Here is an 18,244-nt window from a genome sequence, read left to right as displayed (position 1 = left end):
GGCCATGCCCATGGGCCATTGGGCACAGTGGCATGTAGGGGGGCCCAAATTAGGCCCCCCTATGCCACTTTAAAAAATTACCTGGGATGGGTCCCCTCATCCATGGGTGTCCTCCTGGGGTGGGCGAGGGTGGCAGGGGGTGTCCCTGGGGGCAGGGAAGGGCACCTCTGGACTGCTTCCATGGTCTGAGACCATGGAAGTGAGCCCACAGGTCCCTTAATGCCTGCCCTCACACAGGCGTTAAAAAACGGTGCACATCAGGCTGTGCACCGTTTTTTAAGGCCCGCCCCCCCCTTGTGTGCGTCAAAATGATGCTGGAGTATAAATAAGGCGCACAGGCCTTAAAGTAATTTTTTGGACTGGAACGCCTACCTTGCATGTCATTACCGCAAGGCGGTTTCCCGCATCCAAATAATGACGCACACAGAGGTTTTTTGATGTCCGCAGGTTTGGGCGTCATAGTTTAAATATGGGGCAAGCTTTGTGCCGAATGTGTGTCAAAATTCTTTACGCGCATTCGGCGCAAACAGAGTATAAATATGCCCCTCTGTTGCTAGTGCTACACCGCCAATAGCAGAGTGGCTTCTGGGAGGTATTGGCTTACCCTCAGGGCCTCTAAGAAAGAGGTGAATGGCCAACCTCTAATTCCAGCCTTTGACAGTCTGGAAAGGTTTGACTGGGGCAGCTTTCTAGACGTACTTATTGAAGTTGTGTAAATATCCAAAAGTCATAAATCTGCGTAATTGTGTAGGGGTGTGTGTAAGGCTGCAAATCAACAACTTTTCTTTATGAATTGGGGCCTAAGGTATTAGCTACTACTTTTTCACTACTGATAAGAAGGGAATGGCAGCACACATTGGTACGCCCCCTGAATAACCAACCATCTTGGTGGGACAGACTACAGAAGAAAAAAATATCGAAATAAATATCAACAGGTACGTATCTCTATATTTTCGGTTAACCTACGCAGTACATGCATCTTCAAGCTGCGTAGATCTGAAATTAGGAATAGTAAGTCTATACTTCCCTAAATGCACTTACCTTTTGATATGCTTTACTTGATGTTCTTACATCACAATATTGTTCGTGTCGATATTCTGTAGTATATTCGTATTTTACATGGTAGAATAACTTTAATTCTAAATTCATGAGGTCTCATTTTTGGTATAATCCCCTTTCTGCATCCATTGGAACTGTGGAATCTCTAAATAGTCAGTTGACACTATATATGTTGGTCAGATATATGTGTTAATGTTTTATTATTCTATTGATTATGCCTGCACATTCGCTTTAGCATGAGGCTTTTGCACTTTAGAATAAAATCAGCCTCTTTACCATTGTCCCAACGGCTGATTTTCACTTTGTAACCTCCACTTGTTATGCAGTTCGAACTCCTTCGCTGGTGGCCACATCCCCTCAAATATATGCAGTATCTATGTACTTCTTGAGCTTTTTAACAACCATTACATGCACACCGTAACCACACATACCTGGCACATATTTCCTATTACTGTGTGAAGCAATCCACCGAGCTGCGGGCCAGGTTAAGTAATATCAATAGACACAACAAAATAACTAACCAAAACATCGTGGACGTCATTTAGGGGTCGCAGCTGTAACCCTTGGCTTGCCTTTTGTGACCCCTGGCTTCAGAGGTGGCAAATATAGTGCCAGGAACACAGTGGGAGCTCGTCCTTATGGACGTCAGTGGGGACTGCACTCTCTTTGTTTTCTGGCAATTTGTATTGTACTAATAGTGGGTAATAACATAGTATTCACTACTAGTGTAACAAAAATGAGGTACAGTTAGCTGGAACATGCCCTTCCATGGCAGCTGAGGTAAGTAAAAATGTTTTTAAGTGCATGTTGTGTTCATGCTTTTGGGTGAGGATGTGCTTGTGTGAGAGAGTGTGTGTAAGTGTGAATTTCGGTGTATATGTAACTATGTGTGTGTGAGTGAAAGTGGAGGCCAAAGGGCGTGTGATGTCACTTCCACTACCCCTGGCATTTTGGTGAGTTGACGTCCATACAAAACCTTAGTAATTATGGGAAATATTCTTTACAATGCAGTACTAACCACGTAGTGACTTCACCACTCAGGCCCTTATTACAAGTCTGGGAGTCCTGGAACTGCCAGACATGTGATGGCGGTTGAACTGCCGCCAAAGTAGAAGTCCGGCCTGCACATTATGACAGTGGCGGAGCTGCCATAGTCTGACCGCCGGCACCACCAGGTTGCTGGTGGTGACAGCCTGCCGGTGCGGGCGTTCTTAGTCCGCCAGTGCAGCACTGCAAGCAGCGCTGCCCTGGGGATTACGAGTCCCCATGCAAAGGCTGGCAAAGCACTTGGCATGGGCAGTATAGGGGCCCCCTTGGACAGCCCCATTGCGCTTTTCACTGCCTGAATTACACAGTGAAAAGCGCAACAGATGCTGTGGCACCAGACACACTGCAACATTGCCGCCAGATCGATTACGAGCTGGCGTCAATGTTGTGGCCTGTTTCCTGCCGGGCCAGCAGGCAGAAAGACTGCAGAAACTCATATAGGGCCAGCGTGTGAAAAACCAGAGTGGTGCTTTTCCATTTTTCCATCCTAAAGAGTTTTGCAGGCGGCCTTCGCCGCCCGCCAAACTCAAAATGAGGCCCTCAGCTTTTACTACACATGCATTTAATATGCATGCTTTTTTAGATGCCTTTACCACGCATGGTAACTCTAGTTAAGGTAAGTATATATATGTGTGTGAGTGTGCATAGGAGTAAAGGGTGAGTAGGAGTAAGGTGGTTTAAGGGTATTTTTAGGGTTTAGGGGTAGAGAAGGGTATTGAGTTGTAACTGTTTTTTAGTGTTTAGGGTGGGTAAGGGCATTGCGTTGTTAGAGTATTTTTAGGGTTTAGGAGTGGGTAAGGTTATTGAGTGGAAATGGTATTTTAGGGTTTGGGGTGGTTAGGGCCATAAGGTGACAAGGGTAATCAGTAAAGTGGGGGTTTAGAGTTATCCTCTCAATAAAAATAAAATAATATATATATATTTTTTTTATATATGGGGACTTTGGGGGTCGACCTCCAAAACATTCTAAAATACAATAATATATGCATATTTGTGTGTGTGTGTATAGACATAGATATGCACATATACATACACACGCTCATATATATTTCACTTACCTTATTTATATTTATCTGCAGGAGGTATAGGCATGCGTGGTAAAGGCAAATGTGTGATAAATGCACTCGGTGTAAAAAACAAAAGTGTGGTAACGGCATGCGTGGGAAAAGCATGCCTTGTAGCGTCGTACAACCGCATTTATTGACAAATACAGCAGAAATATCAGCCACATGTCAAAGACACAAAGGGACCCTAGAGTTGCTGTGCGTTTTCTGATTGTCATTAACGCACACAAAGTGACGTCTCCTCTTTGTTCTATTACAAGTGCTTGTTTCTATCGCATGATGAGTTTATTGAATAAAGGGACAAACGAAGTACCTCGAACTGTATCTTACAGAGTGGAGCTCCAGTCCATGCAGAAGTCTGAGGACAAAGGCCAAGGTCCTATAGAAGGCCATACATCTCTAGAGTCTTTCAATATCCTTGTTACCTTTGCAAACGACTACGTTTTCTTACAATAAAGGGAAATTATGATTACGTACAATGCAGATTTTGCAGGCTTACGTGAATGTACGTTTGCATACATGTGCTTTTTTGTGAAGTGATTCTGCAGCTAGATCCCTATTGGAAGGCTTGAATGGAAATGTGAGGTGTGCAGCTCTTCACAGAGAAGCAGTGCTTAATTTGTGCTTGTTGTTTCCGGTGCTGAGCACCAGCACTTATTTTTGAGGGCCGGTGCTTATTCTTCTGCCTCAAGCATTTTCTGCGAGCAAAAGACACATATGGGAAAGACGGAGGAAGAGAAAAAGGAAAAAGCGTCACTAAGGTAGAAAGCTGCCGCACTCAGCAGAAGGGGCAGGGAGTGGCTTTTAATGGATTGAAGAGGCCGGGGATGGCTTCAGGATTACGCTGCCTCAGTATTCCGTGCTCGCACATTTAAATGCAGCAGCTGTGTGTTTAAGAGGAGGATTTTGGGAACCGGCACGTTTTTATTAACAAATTAAGCACTACAGAGAAGGTACCTTTTTGACCATGTATATAATTTACGGTTTCCTGCATCGTATCATTTTAAACCACTCTAAACATATTTCTCACATAAATTCTATTTCCAATCCGTAGGGAAGACATTTATAACTGTTTACGCCACTGATGCAGACGAACCAGGAACTCCCAATGCTCAGTTGTTTTACAAGATCGTCCATCAGATTCCAGCCATGGACGGAGTGATGCTTTTTAGCATCAACAGTGAGACAGGCGAGATCTCGACCACTTCAGAAGGTGAGCTAAAAAGCACAAGATGAAAGGATAAAGCCCTCTGCTGATGCAAATCCTCAGATTAAAGTTATCTTGGTTTTAGCAGGCTTTAAACATTGGCTTTGTTGTGGGAGGTGCCGATGTCCTCTCACATGGTGTTCTGCAGATCCAGGATTATGGTGTGGCAAAATATATATAAAATACATATTTATAGATCACTGCATGACTAAAATGAAAGGGTATTTTTTGTACTTCTTTCCTTATCTGCTTGACCCCGTTTCTGTCCATGCATGTCATTCTACCAGGGCATATCAAGGTGTCTTCGCTGTCAGTAGAAAATTGTAAAAACACGAACAGACAATTGTATTGTTTGAAATCAAACCATGAAAAATCACTAACTTGATTTGGATTAAACAATGTTAGCTTGCGCATATTTTATTCCGTTCCTTTGCTGGGTCACTATTTCAGAGTAACAATAGTGTCCTTCCCTCTTTCACAATTCCAGGATTACCTTGCTACAGATAGTTTGCTCATTTTTGAAAATGTCATTAATGTATGTTTTAATTGGCATAGTGCTGCAACGCCTAAAAGGGCATCCCAACCCTCACTTATTGAGGTGACAGGGTTTAGGGAAAAAAAGAGGAAAAGTAAACAATAGGCTCTACACACAGATACACAATAAAGAGACTTGTGTATGACCTTGTGAAACTCGATTACAAGATATCTAATCATGTAACCGGTACAGGAGAGTATGTCAGTTGAGTAATTGTTGTTTTCACTAATCAAGCATCCTGACAGTGATGGCACATGAGAAGGTGCAGGCTGATCAGTAATGCAGCATGAACAGGAAGGTGAGAAAAATGTAAATCCAGAAAAGCAGCAAAGAAGAACTGGTAGAACTGGCAGAATGGCAAATCCATCGGTCACAGAGGCAAGGACATTATTTCAGTAAAACAACCACATCCAATGAGGAGGGGCATTCTCTGTAAGGTGACATCACATGACCAACAAAGTGGGCGATGTCTGCAAAGTGATACCACAAGACCAGTGAAGTGGGGGACCTGCGTAAAGTGATGCCACATGACTGAGGAGGGCGGGTTACTGCAAGACCTGAGCAAACAAGAAACACCCAAACGGTTAGTTAAAGCAGAATGGACTGTTTAGACTAGTACTACGCTAGAACTTGAAGACTGTCACTAATCTCGGAGATCATTCAAGAGAAGAGACCTTTACAGTAGTGCATGGTTTCTGTAAGAAAGTGGATTATTAATTGGGGTGGATGGGAGTCCACCACAAGGAATTGGGCAGCAGCTTGTTCAGGTAAAAACAGTTTCACTGATGTAAAGAGCAGAAATGCTTAACTTAGGAAACTAAGTAAAGTATTTAGTAGTAACAAAATAATTAAAAACATAAATTGCAATAGAATAAAAATCCCACCATCAATTTAGAAAAGTAGAAAAAATGTCATGAGTAAAATGACACCAAAAAGCATCCAGAAACAGTAAAGTGGCAGTCAGTAGTCACTGTTCGTCAGCACCTAGGTGTCATTTTAGGTCGACAGATATGGAACGCAGATCAGATACAGTGAGCAGGATTGCCCTGGTAAAATAATTCACCTTCTGACTTAGTCCTAAAATTGAAATCAAAACCCTCCAATGGGACAAGACTGTTGGTTATAGCTGCCAAAGTCTCTCTCAAAGCCCCATAGATTTTTCCGATGCCGAAGTACTTGCACTGGCAAATAGTTTCCTCACCTTCACCCAGTTAATATTTCTAACTTTGGAGTTAGGGACTGATTACTAGTTTGGCAGATGGAAACATCCGTCCGCCAAACTCCTGATGAGGATGTCGCCACAGTGTTGGAGGCCTCCCCACTTGCCCCATTACGACTTTCCCACTGGGCTGACCGGTTTCTGCTGGTAAGCCCAGAGGAAAAGGTGTGGCAGCACTGTCGCCGGCTCAAAATAGAGCCCACCGTAATGCTGCCACACGAAGGGGGCACCAGCACCCTTGAAATGCACACTCATTTCAAGGCTGCGGGGCAGGGGCAGTGCAGGGGCCCCCCTGTGGCCCCTGTACTTGTTCTCTACCAGCCTTTTCATCGTGGTGGAACTGGGTTCAGCACCGCCCTGACTGATTACAACCAGGGCCATCCTGTCAGGATCACTGATCCTGGTGGACATGATAGTCTTTTGGCAGTCCTACCACCAACGTCCTAATTTGATGGTCGGACAGTCAAAGCTGCAGCGGTCTGGACCACCACTGCGAGTCTGGCGGTCTAGTGACCACCAGACTCGTAATGAGACTCATAGTCTTTTTTTATGGAGCTCAAAATCCTCCAGCGGAGCAAACCTGAAGCTTTGTCTGACGAATGCACTTTAAAATCCAACACCTATACAGCGAGGTAATGCTAACACTTCAGAGGTCTTGGAAGTCCAAACAGATTCTGGAAGCAGCTCCCCCTTCCACTAAGCTGTTGGAAAACTGGCTACAGAGATCCTACAGAACAAATACTTCTCTTTCCCAGCCCTCGCTTTTTACTTAACTATGAATGGGCAGGCCTCAACCGGCCCCTTTCAAGTTAATGAAGTTCCTGAACCCTCCCTAGCTGTGCTTCCTGAGCTGATCTCTATCACATATCTCACACCCTGGTTTTCATGAGAAAAGGCCTAAGACATTGTTTCTGTGTTCACAACTCAATACTGGCAGGGCCATCTGCCAGCAGGCTAACGATAATTAACCTATTTGAGGCACAGACAGTTAAAGTGTAACTTTTTACAAGTCAATCTTCTTAAATATTTAATACACATCGGATTCACCATTGAACTGGATTTTTAATAAATATTAAAAATATGGTTTAATCACCTCAGTAGCTTATCCCAATCTAACGTTGCAGACCTGTGATTTTTTTCTCCACTTTGGTTTTTCTCATAGGACTGCTGCAACCCTTCATAGTTGAACTAGAGTTTGGGAGCTAGTTACTTCAGTTATATGCCAACATTAACTTCTTCCATTTGCCACTTTTAAATACTAGCACCCTACCTTGTGAGCTTGAAGGCCTACAAAGGAGTGATGTTTAATATTGAAAAGTAGAGTTCTTTCCTGTCAGAAGGGTTATTTTGGCAGGTTTAAAAGCTACGTGAGTCAGACTGCACTGGTATGGCTGAAGCCCACCTTTCGTTGGTCAGCCTAGTGAATGGTGCAACATGTGCTGCAGTTCACAGGCGACATTTAACTTTTTTATACCTTGGATACATTGGTGTATTCCATGCAGCATGCACTATGCCCTTACCTGGAAATTAAATATGCCAATTAAAAGATAATACATTTTCCATGTTTTAGGGGTATGAGCGAATACACTGGGGACTGGACAGCAGTGCACCAGCAGCATACGCCCAGAAAGTAGTAGTGCCAAGTCAAAAAGAAGCACTTCTCATAGTTTCCATTTATGGAAGGCTTAGAAGCAGTTACCAGGTAAACTGCAAGGATGACAGTGGGGTGAGATGTCCTTGGGTGCCTGGGTCAAGCTGCTCTAAAGGATACAAAGAAAGTGATGGATGGAATGGTTGAATTAATCCCAGCCACTGGTACTTCCTTGGACCGCATTCCGTCCATGGTTATTGGCACACTATGCCACCTCCATTTGGAGCCAGCTATATGCAAATCAGTTTTGACCTTGTTCTAATGCGAACAGTCCAACCCGAACTACCAGGCAAGGTCCTCCTTTAACTGGAACACAAGCAACCAAGGATCAGTTTCACACTAGTTAGGGCTAGTCAGCCAGGTATAACATGGTTCCAGTGACAGAGTATGCACAGGACCCACATCTGGGCATTCATATAACATATAACTTAATTTGACACAATAAAGTAGACAAAAAAGTGATGAGTGAAATCCTTGAATTAATCTCAGTCCCTGGTAATTAATCAGACCACATCCCAGGTTACCTTTATTTTGCATACCATGCCACCTCAGTTTGGACCCAGCCAGAAGCGAGCTAGCCTTGACCCTGCTCCAGTGGGAACAGTCCAGCCCAAACTTTCCTGAAACGGAACACAAGCTAACGAGGACCAGTTTTACCGTAGTTAGGGCTCATCTACCAGGTATAGCCTTGTTCCATCTGCACAGTGTGAGCAGTTCCCCCATCTGGGCATATCTGTCTCACCTAGGGCAGCAAACTAAAGTGTACAAAAAAATGGATGAATGGAATGCTTAACTTCATTTCAGCCACTGGTAATCACTTGGGGCTGTATCCCAGTCCATCGTTATGTTGCCCACCATGCCACCTCAGTTTGGACCCAGCCATATGGAAATCAGTCTTGACCCTGAGCCAATGGGAACAGTGCAGCCTGAATTGCCATCAAGATCCTCCCTCAACCGGAACAGAAGCAACCAAGGACCAGTTTCACTCTAGTTAGGACTCATCAGACAGGTATAGCTTGGTTCGAGTAATTACCAGTGGCTGAGATAAATCGAGCCTTCCATCCATCATTTTTTTTGTATACGTTAGTGTGTTGCATTAAGTGAGACAGGTATGCCCAGACGTGGGTCTTATGTACACTGCTTCATGTTTAAGAATTCAGGCACAGATTTACAATTTTTTTACGCAAGGCAGGGCAGCAACCATAGCTGCTGACCTGCCTTGTGTCAAAGGAAGAGAGAAAAAATGTGCCATAGTTAATGAGACAAGCCACATTTTTTCTCTACCCCAGTGCTGGCACAATTTTGGCTATATAATGATGCACATACGCCTGCATCATAGTGCAAAGGTGTGTATGAACTCTAAAGCGAAGGTTTGTTACAGGAAGGATACCCTTCCAGAAAAAAACTATCCTTTAAGACTTTTCCCACTTTGTTGTGTGCTGTACAATGCAGCATATGTGCAGCTGAAATTAAAAGTTTCTAGTGCAATTCCCTTTTTGCTTTTACTATTAAATCTGAGACCAGCTCTTTGCACCACCCTCGACTTTCTATAATTTTTGTGATGCAAACCTGGGCCCATTGCCTATCTCTGCCAAATAGAGGTCTGTCCCAGCTCTCCTCTTCTCAAGCAAAGACATAGAAATAGAAAACATAAGACAACTCCTGTTACAATGAACCACAAAATCCACTCCTTTACTACTAACCAAGGTTCAGACCTATCAGAATAATAAAAACTTCAGATGCCAAAAGCAGAGAGAACACATTTATAGGCCCATCCAACTGATTTCAGACAAATACATACTTTCGTCATATAGAACATAGTGATACCCAGACGCACCCCACTTGTAAAGGGAAACTGGGAAACACATCAATATCATAGAGTGATTGAATATCACCTACCAATTAACTATGGAATGCTTTCTGTGACACAATGGCACCAGGGCAGCTCCCTATGTATATATAATTATTAATTATGTTATGATTTTAAAGTTCTTTTTAATAAAATTAGTTTTAAAAAAAATTAAACATTTCCATTTTTATTCAAAAAAATAAATAATTTAGATTAATTCAACATATAACTTTTAACAAAGGTTACTACAAATCACAGAAAAATAAAAATAGTAGTCAGGATTTTTTTTAAATGTCCCAAAATTTTTCTAAGGGAAATTTGTATTTAAATCAATTGATTATTTAATGCACATTTTATTTGATGGGGCAAGGTGCTGTAATATTTTTTTTTCTTAGCTCTAGTTTATTAATAAATATTTTAAATTATTCTATGTTTACATTATACACAAAATAAAGTTTTTTTACAGAATAGTAAACTTTACCAATTTTACATATACTTTCTCTGCATATGTGAGCAAAGGTAATAGTAGTAACTTTACACTCATAACTTGTTGTAGGAGCCTTCATACACTGATTTGAAGAGTGGAGACATGTAAGTCTACACTTAGGTGTAACTCTGGACTCCGAAATGGTGAAAAGCAAAAAAGTTATCTACACTCGGAAATGGTAAAAAACAGAAAGTGTGTAGAGTAACACATTGGTGTACTATTAAATAAATGTGAGTAAAAATACATGTATATATGTAACTTTGTGGATATGGCCCAGTGTGTCCTTCTGCACCATACCAGGTAAGTCAGAAAATCTTCCCCATACATTGAGCATCCCCCCACTAGCCATCTCTCCTGCCTGTTCTGCTTGGTATGTAGATCTAATACTATCAGGAGCTCCAGATAATGTCTGCAATCACCACAGCCATTTCTGGGCACCAACAATATCTGCTGATGGAATAAATAAATGTTTTCACAGGTGAAATGAATTCTTTCACACAATTACATCTTCGGCTTGCACCTGCCGGGCAGACATAGATGAACTATAATGGATGAAGCAGCAATCCAGCGTCCCAAGCCATCATTTGCCCTTAGCCACTTATTACAAGTCACCCATAGTGGTATCCTCTGGGGGATTACCCTATGTTTACCAGTAATCTTCATTTCCCAATTTGTAACTCCTCTCATTCCAGTCCTATCTTGTGAGAAAGAGTCGCCTCACAAGTTAGGACTGTGCCAAGGAGGATGTTGATGAGGGAGTAATGACATTCTGGACAATCACAGGTTTTCCTGTCTCTCTTGGCTGGAATATACTGAGTCCGCAAATTCCAGACCTTACTGTCCCGGGCACAAAGTCACCTAGTCACGGCTCGCATGGGGCAGCAAGAGGCAGGGTGGTGCGGCGCATGGCGGGGACGACAAAAAAAAGTTAAACTTACCTTCATTACTACGCCGCTCAGCTCCTCTGGCTCCAGTACTTGCAGGCATTGGCTCCCAGCCTGCCCTGCAGCCAATTCTAACGCTGCTTTCATGCTTTTGGCAGCATGAAAGCAGCGTTAGGATTGGATGGAGCGCCCTGGTTGGGCACTCCGAGGCAGAAGTGGGAGCCTCTGCCTGCTTTCTCCAACCCTGGCAACACAGTGCCAGGTTGTGGGTTGGAGTGAGCCCTGTGTGCATGCGTGTTTGGCTGGCCCGAGACGGCCTGCCAAACATACATGCGTACTGAAGGGGAGTGCTGTGCACTCCCCATCTGTCCCTGTCATTGTCAGTGCCCCGCCCCTTTTAACATAAAACCATAGCAAAACTTAGTTTATTATGGTTTTATTGTAAAAGGTTTGCAGATTTTGCTTCTGTGGGGTAAGGGGGGAGGGGACACTCCTCCGCCATGGCTGAGGTATCTGCTCCTGAAGGCACCATACCTGGGGAGTCAGAGAAGAAGCTGGGCAAGGAACCTAGGACACGGCGTTTCTTATGTATATCTTCTTTATTCCAGTCCAGGTGTATACATCCAACCCTGGCGGATCCCAGCAGCAAACTGAGTCCACCTCACATTCTACTCAACATTCCACAAGTTGCTAAGCACTAATAGAATCTTAACTAACACCACTATAATACAACATATCTCCCCCCTTACAATAACAACAAATTCAACACTATAAGAAAACTGATTATTCATAATACATTTCTATAAATAAAATAAAACGTATATAGTTGAACATCAACCTTACTCAGTATAGTAGTTTTTCAAATATTCAGGTCTCTTTGTTACTCTTTGTAGCCCTTTCCTAAAACACCTATCAGCATGACCATCACCCATCTGTACCTGCTTTTCCCACATCTCCATCTCCTTAGCCCAACACTTAACTACATCCACCATGTTCCACTTCTTTCCATCATTCAACACCACACTGTATTTCTTTACCTTGACCACCTGTTTAGGTTCAGACCACTTAGACAGACCCTTTTTCGTGCCTTGCCACAACCTAGTACGCACCCAATCACCGACAACAAAATTACATGCTTTAAAGTTTCCCAGACATCTCTCGTCATATTTCCCTTGTTTTTTTTCTACACGCGACAAGACACTTTTCACATTGCACATTCTCTTTCCTGCTCTTCCCATCCATCCAGGAACGGCTTTCGTACAAGGCTTCCTACCCTTTAATAACACAAACGGAGTTTCTAAAGTTGTTGAATGTGGAGTAGTGCGATAATTCCACAACATTTTTTTTATTTCAGCTCTCCAGTTCAAATTGTTCTGTAGTGAGAGTTGAATATTATCACCTAAAGCCCTATTAAATCTTTCAACCAATCCATTTTCTCTAGGATGTGCCACAGCAGACCTAACGTGCTTGACACCACATTCCGCTAAATAATTTTCAAATTCTTGTGACGTATACTGCGTGCCATTATCCGTTACAATCTCTTCTGGATAACCCTCCCTTTTCCAAATTTCTTCACAGAATTCAATCACTACATCAGACTTCGTATTCCTCACCATACTAACCTCTGGCCACTTTGAGTGATAATCCATCATGACTAAAGCAAATTGTTTTGCTCCATCACCAAATACAAACGGCCCACACATATCCATTCCCACTTTCTGCCATGGTTTCTTAGGAAAAGGTATTGGTACCACAGTTGTTTTTTCACACAAATGTGTTTTGTCACTGCAAGCACAACTCATGCAATTTCTGACAAATCTTTCAACTTCCCTGTCCAATCCCGGCCACCAAAAATCCTCCCTGGCTTTCCTTTTCATACCTGACATGCCTCCATGCCCATCGTGCAATATTTCCAGTACTCTCTGTCTCAAATCACGAGGTACAATTAACTTGTCGCCTCTTCTAACCAGGTTATTCTGAATCGACAATTCCGACCATACATTCTTGTAATTCCTTACCGAATCTACATCATCACCTATATCAGACCAGCATTTGTTCAAATTCTTTTTCACTGCTAGTAACTCCGCTCTTTCATTTCTGCTTTCACCCACTCCTCCTCATTTATAGCATTTATCTTCATGTCCTGAATACTCGCCACAATCCAGTCTTCTTCTTCATCTACATAAATTTTTTCTAATGGCAATCTAGAAAGACAGTCAGCATTGGCATTCATTACCCCTGGAACATATTTCACAGTGAACGTGTATTCTTGCAATCTATATAACCATTTTGCAATCCTTGAAGATGCACGACTCGCTCCTGAAGTAGTGAAAATATCTACTAACGGTTTATGATCAGTATGCAACTCAAATTTCCTTCCCCAAACGTAATTTCTAAAATGCTGTATGCCCCACCAACAAGCAAGAGCCTCTCTCTCTACAGCCGAGTACGTTGCCTCAGCTCCCTTCAGCGTACGTGAAGCAAAAGCTATCACCTGCTCTTTCCCATCATGCACTTGCTTCAACACAGCACCTAGTCCATACATACTAGCATCAGTTGCTACAATCGTGTGATAATGTGACACAAACGGATTCATTTCAACCGCATCAACAATGTTTTTTTTCAACTTGGCAAACGCTTGTTGACATTCTTCTGACCACACATACCTTTGATTTTTTTTCATCAACATCCTCAGAGGTTGTGCAATATCGGCAAAATTCCTCACAAACTTGGCATAGTATTCAGCCAGCCCAAGGAAAGACCTTAATTGATCTTTATTAGTCGGCCTAGGTGCTTTTTCAATTGCTTCCATTAAACTGACCTTAGGCTTAACACCATTTCCAGAAATCGTATGTCCTAGATACTCCACGCTCTGACGTGCAAATTTACACTTGTCCGGTTCAACCGTTAACTCAGCATCCTCTAAAACACGACATGCCTTACTTAACATACGATCGTGCTCATACATATTTTCTGCCCAAACCAATACATCGTCCTGAAAAAACCTAACGCATTTCATGTGTCCCAACAGATCTTGCATAACTCTCTGAAAAACTGCTAAAGCAGATGCAAGCCCAAATGGCATGCGTACAAACCTAAAAGCCCCTTCAGGAGTAACAAATGACGTGAGATGACGAGAATTAGGAAGTAGCATGATTTGATGATACGCATTTGAGAGGTCCAATGTTGAATACACTTCACCCCCTTGAATTCCACACAACAATTCATTAATGTTTGGAATTGGATGTCTATCAATCCATATATTTTCATTAAGATCTCTTAAATCCACACACATTCTTAATTTTCCATTCGGTTTGCGGGCCAAAACAACCGGGCTTAACCACTCCGAAGCTTCTATTCTTTCAATCACACCTAAGTTTAACAATCTTGATAATTCCTCTCTCAGTGCCTCTCTCAGAACAATCGGTACACTCCTCACCTTATGCACGCTCGGAACCGCCCCTTCCTTTAACACGATGGAGTGTTGAAATTTTTTTAAGCATCCTAACTTACTACTAAAAAGATTTGGAAATCTCTTCCTCCACTTGTCAGCATCCTCTTGTATAACCGATATAACCTGTTCCTTATTGTTTGGGTCCAACACTACCTTTAATCTCCTCTGTTCACCCCAACCCAATAGACATCGCCCACACTCCACAACATATACATCACAAACTACTTGTCTACGATTTAACATCAAATTTCCTTGGAAATACCCCAACACAGGAATTTTGTTACCACCATAACCCACCAAATCCACATCAGCATTAACCAACTCTTGACCACCCACCTTCTCCCATGTTGTTTTATCTATAAGAGTATATGGTGAACAGGAGTCAGCCACTTGGGGGGTGAATACTTAGTAAGTTCTAATGTAGAAATATTCTTTTCCTCACACACAGACATAACATCAAGCATCAATATTTCAATATGGTCATCTTTTAACTCCTCACCACTGCTGGAACTTTCACGTTCACCTCTTGCTTGTGTACCCTCATATAAATAATTCACACTACTCTTTTTGTATAACCCTTTCTTTTGATTGCACATTTTTGAAAAATGCCCCTTCTTGTCGCATGAGAAACATTTGACATCTTTCGCAGGACAACTTGTCGAAGATGCCAAATGTTTTGCACTTCCACATTTATAACATTTTTTTTTTCCATCCGACTTGTTTAAATTTCTAGAGATCGTAACAGAATTCACTTCTTGTATTAATGCATTCTCATCATCTTTCATATTCAATTCTCTTACATACTTCGATGTACTTTCTACCCGTTTTGCAACCCTTATTGTCTCATCCAAAGATGGATTCTTCAAATTTAATAACTTTTCCTGAATCTTCAAACACTTTGTACGATTAATTAATTGATCTCTGATGATTTCTTCATGTAAATCTCTAAATTTACATGTATTTGCTAATGTGCGTAATGCACTAACAAACTGATCCACAGATTCATGCGCAGCTTGAGTTCTGGAAAAAAAACGATGTCGCTCAACAACGATGTTTAGTTTCCGACCAAAATGTTCTTCCAAAGCTTCCAATGCTCTTGTATACACATCGTCTACATCACCATTCTCTTCCTCATCTGAACCCCTACCTTCGCTAGTTGATAAACTTGCAGCCGGTAATGTTTTCAAAATTTTCCTACCTTCCACCCCCAAGTTGTGTTTTAATAAAGCAAGCTTCCTTTTATCAGTGAAAATTGCCCCACCTAACGCTTCCAAATAAGTTTCAAATGTCTCTCTCCAATCCTCCCATGACATGCTTGGTTCAGCAGGTGTGCCCAAAAATATAGGTGGAGGTGAAATAGATTGCATTTTACTACTTTATACAATATATTATATTTTAAAGTTAAATATAACGTAAAATATCAACACTGAATTAATGACTCAATCAAATAAAACAATAAACTAACATAAAAAACGTAGTCACCGTTGTCTTTCGATGAATCCACTAGAAAAGTCCTGAAGTTCCACGCGCGATTAAAAAACGATGCTCTCCCATTTAAAACCACCGATCCATGTCTTTGTAGGAAAACAAACCAATGGGTTTGTTTCTATGGGCGGTTTCCCTTTTATTCACACACGCAGCGTTGTGACGTACCCACATCAATCTGCATTCTCCTTGCGGACCCGGTGAGTCAATACACGAGGTAAGAGACGCGCGACTCGTAACCGGCTGACGCGCGACTTGTAACCGGCTGACGCGCGAGGGCCTCGCAACGGCAATTGCGCGAGCTTAAACAAAATTAAAATGAATAATATGTCTTCTTACACGCTGCCGCGTTTTCAATCAATGCGTAGACAATCAACCACGAACAATGGCACAGTGTCCCAGCTGTTCACTGGGCAAAACAAACAGCTCCTTCCGCTCTTACCAATGTCCGTCCACTGCCTCCAATTCGCGGGACCTGAAAACGTGTCCACTGCCTCCAATTCACGGGACACTGTGAAACTCAACAGTTTCAATTCGCAATTTTCCAATAAAAATGTTCAGTTCAGCAAATAAACGGAAAAAAAAAATACCACATCCATCCAAATCAGATGCTCTGCCAGGGTTGATTCCTATATACGACATCCCATCCTCGTCGCCACTAAAGGAACCTAGGACACGGCGTTTCTTATGTATATCTTCTTTATTCCAGTCCAGGTGTATACATCCAACCCTGGCAGATCCCAGCAGCTAACTGAGTCCACCTCACATTCTACTCAACATTCCACAAGTTGGTAAGCACTAATAGAATCTTAACTAACACCACTATAATACAACACTGGGGCAGTAGGCAGCTGGTGCCAGCTCCCACCTGCCCTCCTCCTGTAGCGTGACTGTATCAGCAAACACTCCTGGGTGGTAAATGATTGAGTAGTTGGTTCCATTATATTCCTCGTAATGTGAAAACCACACACACGATAACACCCAGTATTCCCAGGACCACGTGTTATTCCCCATTTCACAGCTGAGAATCCTGGCAATTTGCTGCTAGTATACCGGTTCCCAGTATCACCCACCAAAATGGAACTTATAATTGACAGTCCTTAAAAGGGGACCAGTTACCACATTAATGTAGTAAGCCACACCTAGGGCCTGATTAATATAAAGTTTGCGCCGCCTTAGCGTCATTTTTTTATGTAAAAGCGGCACAAATTTACAATAGGACCTGACATACTTTTTTTAGCGCCGCATTTGCGTCATTTTTTGACGCAAAAGCGGCGCAAACTTACAAAATATAACTGAATTTTTGTAAGTTTGAGCCGCTTTTGCGTCAAAAAATGACGCAAATGCGGCACAAAAAAGTAAAAATATGGGCCATAATTGTATTTTGTAAGTTTGCGCCGCTTTTGCATCAAAAAATGACGCTAAGGCAGCGCAAACTTTTCATAAATCAGACCTCAAGTACTTTACTTTCCAAACAAGGTCATTTTCCAAAAAAAGATGGAGACAATATTGCATTTTATTTATTTCAGCAAAGATAACCGAATCGATTTCTAAATCGAACGTTTGAAAACAGTCTGCATTATCTACACATGCAGAAACAAGATGTGTAACCAGCTTCTCGAGATATCATAGGTTTGCTGTCAGTGGGGCACCCATCAGCCCTGTTTGCCAGTCATTTGACTGATGCAGAATTAAAGTACTCTAATAACAAATGCAATATTCTGAAAAGATATGTCTGTAACCCCAAACAAGGAAGCCAGAAAGCATTTTTTATTTCTTATTTAGGCTGTGGGGTTTAATCTCTGCATTCGGTAATCTATTATAGCCCTTTCTGTTTTGTCATTTAACAAATTGGATGTTTGCTATAGGAAAGGGATTGAGGCCAATGAGGGATAATAGCAGATTTTGTGTCACAGGCCGCGGATGTTTGTGTTTTTCAGCTACATGGTAACTCTGCCCTTTCTTTTCTGGTAGGCCCTCGTTATTGTAGTCTTATACAGAACAAGGTCAGGACTTCTCCCTGTAAAAGGTATTTTACCAAGAAAATTAATGGCATTTGGGGGTTAAATAGAAGATAAAAACTAGAAGTGTTCAAAATTGATACTTTTGCAATAGTTTTCAAAATGTTGAGAAACGTTTACAAAATGATTTTAAATTAATTTTGTAGCAAGTTTCATGATAATTGGATGCAAGGGCATATCTCGTGCTCAAAAGCTCGTCGACAGTGGTTGATTCGCTCTAAAAGGAAGGGATCCTAGCTGTATCACAAGCAGGTGGCGTTTGATGTGTTCTGAAAATGATGA

General features: G+C 42.0%; 1 protein-coding gene across 2 annotated transcripts in view; it reads left to right on the top strand.

The window, feature by feature from the left end:
- CDH17 (cadherin 17) overlaps positions 1 to 18,244 on the top strand; it is a 371,516-nt gene that overhangs the window by 174,761 nt on the left and 178,511 nt on the right. For both annotated transcript variants that reach the window (XM_069220475.1, XM_069220476.1), the window contains one exon: positions 4,225 to 4,383. In XM_069220475.1, coding sequence (XP_069076576.1) covers positions 4,225 to 4,383 — 159 coding nt within the window. The remainder of the gene's footprint in view (positions 1 to 4,224; positions 4,384 to 18,244) is intronic.

Source organism: Pleurodeles waltl, chromosome 2_2 (assembly GCF_031143425.1).
Source record: "Pleurodeles waltl isolate 20211129_DDA chromosome 2_2, aPleWal1.hap1.20221129, whole genome shotgun sequence".
Taxonomy (NCBI): Eukaryota; Metazoa; Chordata; class Amphibia; order Caudata; family Salamandridae; genus Pleurodeles; species Pleurodeles waltl.
The sequence above is the reverse complement of the archived record's forward strand: the minus strand, read 5'-3'. Positions and strand labels throughout refer to the sequence as shown.